General features: G+C 38.5%; 2 protein-coding genes across 3 annotated transcripts in view; one reads left to right on the forward strand and one right to left on the reverse strand.

Annotated features, from left to right (window-relative positions):
• The window catches only part of LOC103517364, a 7286-nt gene extending 6767 nt beyond the window's left edge, over positions 1 to 519 (forward strand). The window contains exon 5 of the mRNA XM_026829481.1: positions 483 to 519. Coding sequence (XP_026685282.1) covers positions 483 to 519 — 37 coding nt within the window. The remainder of the gene's footprint in view (positions 1 to 482) is intronic.
• A 4507-nt stretch (positions 520 to 5026) lies between these two features.
• LOC103517361 (transmembrane protein 104-like) overlaps positions 5027 to 6214 on the reverse strand; it is a 9767-nt gene continuing 8579 nt past the window's right edge. The window contains exons 2-3 of one of the 2 annotated variants that reach the window (XM_026829477.1): positions 5650 to 5902; positions 5027 to 5377 (exon numbers count right to left, since the gene is read on the reverse strand). In XM_026829477.1, coding sequence (XP_026685278.1) covers positions 5661 to 5902 — 242 coding nt within the window. In that variant the 3' untranslated portion in view covers positions 5027 to 5377; positions 5650 to 5660. The other variant, XM_008482387.3, reaches the window with a different exon arrangement.

The raw sequence follows: 6214 nt of genomic DNA on the forward strand, positions 1-6214 counted from the left end.
GGCGGTTCGTTTAGGAACACCATGACCTTCCTAAAGCGGCCAAAGTCCTTTATTTAAATATTAAAAAGTCATGGAATGTATGTAAAGTTCAGTTCATTGGTACGACAGCACATCTAACACACGAGCGGTATAAGACCCCTTTTTTAGATGGGGAGCCGACCATACTTGGTGCGAGGCTAATGGTCACGCTCGTGGAAACTGGGTGAATGTCGGTGGACTCGTCCAAATATAAGTTTCTTATTACGGATGTTTCCAAAAGAAAGGGGATTGAAACTTATGGATAATCTACCGTCGTCAGTTACATGAGAACACAATGTATCCTGTTTGATTAACAGAAATATTCTCCACCTCCGCTCTCCTCTTGGCCGTCCAGCGCGGGAATGGGGCAAGTGTGGAGGGGACCTTCCCAGCTGGAGACAGATTTGACGAGGTGTTTGGCTTGTAATCTTAAATTACTATGTTTTTCTGTGGTTGATTCTCAGATCGCAAATATACAGTTTAGTGTATAATGTTTCCTGAAAGCTAAAGTTCTGAAATTTTATTCTGAGGTAGGTATGTATAACCAAAAACTCCACTTTTGTTTTACAATATAATTTATTTTTTTATTTACAAGATCATTTCATAGAAAAATAGACATGTAAACATGCAAGATTGAAAATATATAAAAAAATATAAAATGTATTTATAACACAGAAGAGATTCAGTAACAAAATTTCAGAGATTCCTAAAAACACAGAGAAAACATTTACCTAGATTACCCAGATGGTCACCCATTCGGATATTAACCACGCGCAACGTTGCTTAACTTCAATGAACTATCGGGAACTAGTCGTTCCACTTTGGATTTGTTAACCCAAGAGTTTAACTTAAACCAAATTTAAACTAGGATTGTGGACCCGGTCACTAATCCTTACTTTAACAATGAATTTATTTGCCAAAAACTACAACCTAAGGAAAACTAAAGGATCTTAGATATATATTTCGGAAGGCACTTCTGTAAATACATATAATTTGACTTTAGTTGTTCCACTTTGGATTGGTTAACCCAAGGGTTTAACTTAAACCAAATTTAAACTAGGATTGTGGACCCGGCCACTAATCCTTACTTTAACAATGAAATTGTTTGCCAAAAACTACAACCTAAGGAAAACTAAAGGATCTTAGATATATATTTCGGAAGGCACTTCTGTAAATACATATAATTTGACTTATTCTACATTGAAAAAAAAGATCACACATAAGTAAACAGTAAACAAAAACACAGTTAGTGTATAGAGATCGCAAAAACAGAGAATAAAAGACGTTGATTGATCAGAATATTATAGACAGAAGTAATATCCAGGACCACACTTTGAAGTCAAAGTTAATCTAATATTCTAATATTATTTTTAATCCTATTGGATTAATTTTAATACCGAAGTGTGGGCTGGATATAAGAATGACATAAAATAGGTACATCAAAATAACTTTTGCAAGTTAAATCGGCGAACTTTTGAATTTCTGAACTTCTGATTTTTGTCTTAGCCTGCAGAAGACATTGCAAACACCTCAAGTCGCTTGCATACTTTAAAATCTACATACTATTTGAATTTGCACTTTTTAATGGTACAATTTTTAGGAACTTTCAAAAATATTGCATCGCAAAAAGGTGGGTTCGCAAAACTTTGGACGATTTCTACTAGCGGAAAAAAAAAAAAAAAAAAAAAAAAAAAAAACGAATACACTACGGACAGTCAAAACAAAATTATGACGAAGACTGGTACAAAGTACACTGGTGTGAAAAATCCGAAATAAAATATGAATCTACATCATTATAAATTTAAATACAAAAGTTGCATTGAACAAAGATCGAAAAGCAGATTGGGGTTGTTTATTTAAAAATAAATAATTAGGGCATAAAAATTAAAAAAAAAAAAAAACATAATAAAACGATGTTGTCATTTGTGCGCTTGTTGGCAAACACCGCATTTCGAGCTTTCTTCAATACAATGACAAATACCCACAAAACCCTATAAGTACATAAATAGGTCTGTACAATATTTGGAAACAATAAATATTTATTTTATTACGCTAGTTAATTAGTTATTGCCTAATTAATTATTTATTTACATTGACACCAACAGAAAACGAGTTTTTTTGTTTCGATCCTTTAGGTCAGAAGCTGCTTCTCACATTTTTCAGCGAGAATGTAAGTTTTCAGTAATATCACTCGAACTTAGCATAAAATAATTATTACCTTTACAATACATTTCTATTCTAAAGATAAAAAAGGTGAAATTCATTTTAGCACCTTTGCTTTCTCTTTCCTTATTTTCTACACCCTATACATAGTTACATACATAGTTATGTATTATAAGTTATAAGTATAACTTGTAACTTTGAATGTTCGCAATTAAATATCTACGAGTATATGTAAATGTTAAACATAAAAAAATGTTATTTGCTAGGAATAGTGTGTGTAAAAAAATTCGAGACTGGTATAATGGAGCAGTTGCAAATGGGTAAAAATTATAAATAAATGGTCGATTCCTATGTAAAAAGTTGGGAAAAATCCAAATCTGAGGTCAAAACTCCGAAAATCAACTGTAAAAGGTCGAAAATTCAATTTTTATAATGAAAGAGTTCAAATATTTGTGACGTCAGACTTAACGCAGTTGGTATTTTTGTCCGCTAGGTAGCGCCACTATACAAGCACGCTAGCGGAGGAGCAGAAAGAACTGCGCAGAAACGTATGCGCACAAACACATTAATGCGTTGCCTGCAAGGGAGCTTTGCTCGGGACATTTGATGTGACGTCATCGCCTACGGGAGCGTATGCCGTGACGTCAAAGTTCACGATTTACCGGAGTAAGCGCAACTGATCTATTGGTACATAACTACATACAGTGCATTCATAAAGTCCCCCCACCTTAATTTTTGAATCTGAACCGATGAATTTAGAAATCTGAAATTTTGTGTACGAGCCTATATTTACCTCTAGTTTCTTATAGGTTACGTAAAAATTCAGGGACTTTTTCAGGGTAGGCCCAAGGGGGGCCAACTTTAAAATATTAAATGAGAACCCCCTACTTTTGATACACCATTAAAGGCCTTAAAGAGCGTAGTACATTGGTACAATCTTGAGCTCGATCCGCTAAACAGGGCCGGAGTTATGACCTATTCAAATTTCCATTTTTCCATGTTCTCCCGCCAATACGGGGAGCACTAAAAATGGGAAATTCATACATCGATTGGTGATTTGTGCTTCAAATAGGTCCCACTAATTGTTCATATCGACATTTAGACCCACATGAAATTTAGATTTCCGGCCCTGATGGTCTCCGGGGGTGAAAATGGATGTTTCGAAAATTCATATTTGGGACTAAATTTCAATATGAATCATTAATAGGACCTATTTGAAGCACAAATCACCAATCGATATGAATTTTCCATTTTTGGTGCTTCCCCTATTGGCGGGAGAACATGGAAAAATGAAAATTTGAATAGGCCATAACTCCGGCCCTGGTCATCGGATCGAGTTCAAACTTATACCAAAGTACTACGTTATTTAAGGCCTTTAATATGGTGTATCAAAAGTAGGGGGTTCTCATTTAAGATTTTAAAGTTGGCCCCCCTGCGCAGAGAAAGCTATACGTTGTTCAAAAAAAAAAAACTACACTCGTGTAGGTACAATGTGTTACCACGTCTGTTGTAGTACACCATCGAATCTTCCTATACAAAAGACCTTTAGAAATAACCGGTTCAAACTTCAAACTGTAGGTAAGAGTAAGAAAAAGCGCCTTCTGATTGATTCAAAGGTTTTTGTACCTGTGGAGACCTTTTTTTTTTTACTTGGACCAGAGAGTAGAGGTTTCCTAAAGCAAATCAACGTTTAGAAGACAATGGTTAGCTTAGAGGGTTGTTGTAGTGGTGTACCTGCCCGGAGAGGAGTTGATGATCTCTTGCCAAGATTACTTGGCCCGTCCCGAAGCGCAGTCCACCATTATGAGGGTAGGGTAGTCTTGTTAGCTTAGACTCATAGAGGGTTGTTGTTCGAGTTCGATTCCCACCCGAGGTGGATTTTAATATCCTTAACAGATAATGTTTGTTCTCGGAACAGCTACCTTTCTCTTATCCTGTCTTCCTCCTCTCTTCGCTTTCGGAACGATAAGACCATAGCAGTTACAGTTCCCTCTATCAAACCTCTTGCTCATATAAATTTCGGATCCAGACCAGTACCGTATCCAGGATTTTATTGAGGAGAGGGGACAAAAGAACTGTAACTGTTAGGTCTTATCGTCCCGAAATCCAAGAGAGAAGGAAGACAGGATAGGAGAAAGCCACTGGTTCCGAGAACGAACCTTATCCCTTCAGGATAAAATCCACCCCGGGCGGGAATCGAACTTGTGTTTATGATTTCTTGGTTTGATTGCAGGTGCAGCACAGCCACGGCGTATTGTATATTTCATGGGCAGGAAAAGAAGTGTACCATGACGAATATGAAGTTCTGGTTGTTGTAGATTAAGTCGAAAACGTGCTTTTGCTGTAACATATTTTATATAAGTTTTTCACCTTTTCACATGATCAACCTCAACCAGCCTAGTTAGCTAGGTTGGTAGCCTGTCTGCCTTGTGGGTGCTAGATCGCGGGTTCGATCAGCCTAGTTAGCTAGGTTGGTAGTCTGTCTGCCTTGTGGGTGCTAGGTCGCGGGTTCGATTCCCGCCCGGGGCGGATTTAATCCTGAACGGATAATGTTCGTTCTCGGAACCAGTGGCTTTCTCCTATCCTGTCTTCCTTCTCTCTTTGATTTCGGACGATAAGTAGTTACAGAGCTCTATCTAGCACACACTCTATCAAATTTACCTTTCGACATGTGAGGGTTAATTATTGCTATGTATTGGACAATATTTTACTTAATTTTAACAATAGATCAGTTGCGCTTTCTTGGGTAGTGTTTCTAAGTCATAGAGCAGGAAAAATGAGGACCAACGGAATTTTTCTTTTTCTTCTACGACTTCTAGATCCCGAGATAAATTGATTTAAAACTTATCAGTTTGAGATTCAAATGATTGAGGGAGAAAAAGAATGTCTTTCTATCCCTAGTGTGGTGCTTCACCACTGTTTTAATTCTGTAGCCAATGAAACGCTACAATAGACTCGCGTGGTCTGTGTCGTAGCATGCTCATGGACCAGCTGGGCAAGAAGAAGTACAACCCTTCCATTTTAACCCCGTAACATTGCCAGGTTAACAACCATTATGTACAAAAATACCCTATCAGTCAAACTTTGTACAAAAAAATGTCCGCGACAAAACTTTCCACGGGAATCGAACCGCGATCTCCCAGACCTCAATCCGACCTCTAACCACGCTGCCAGTCGGTGAGATTCCCACCTAGGGGTGACCATAAGTCAAACTCTTACCACATTGCCACTTGGCAAGATTCCCACTTGGGGGTGAAATAGACCTATAAGAATCCCGGTGTTACCTTCTGTGCCACGTCTGTGATGAATCCTTGGAATATTTTGTCGATGTGGTTGATGGTGACAAAAGCTATCGTAATGCCAGCCCATACCAGGATGAGTATTGGCCACAGGAAAGAGTTGAAGGGGGAGCGAAACTGGTTTGGAATCTGCTTCAAGTCTTCAGGCAGGTCGGCCCGAGAGTTAGGGGTGAAATAGACCTATAAGAATCCCGGTGTTACCTTCTGTGCCACGTCTGTGATGAGTCCTTGGAATATTTTGTCGATGTGGTTGATGGTGACAAAAGCTATCGTAATGCCAGCCCATACCAGGATGAGTATTGGCCACAGGAAAGAATTGAAGGGGGAGCGAAACTGGTTTGGAATCTGCTTCAAGTCTTCGGGCAGGTCGGCCCGAGAGAATATCACGATGAACGCGGGAATCACGTACTGTATACATGCTCCTGGGGGAATACAATGGAATATAAGTTTTTTACATGGTTTTTGAGGGATTAAATAATATTTTACGGTGTCTGGCTGGGGGACGTTAAACAGGGAGTAGACCAGTTTAGTCTGGCTGGAGGATCTTAAACAGGGAGTATACCAGCCTGAACTTCCCTGGATAAACATATCGGAAAGGTTGTGTGAGAAGAGTTAGCCCACAAGCGACCACCCTAGGGCTGATTAAGGGCTGACGAAAAACGCCGACCCTGTTTAAACAAGGAAAAAGGAGAAGAAAAAAAAAAAAAAAAAAAAAGAAAAAAACCCCCAAATTA

This window comes from Diaphorina citri, unplaced genomic scaffold, assembly GCF_000475195.1.
Source record: "Diaphorina citri unplaced genomic scaffold, Diaci psyllid genome assembly version 1.1 scaffold1822, whole genome shotgun sequence".
Classification (NCBI taxonomy): domain Eukaryota; kingdom Metazoa; phylum Arthropoda; class Insecta; order Hemiptera; family Psyllidae; genus Diaphorina; species Diaphorina citri.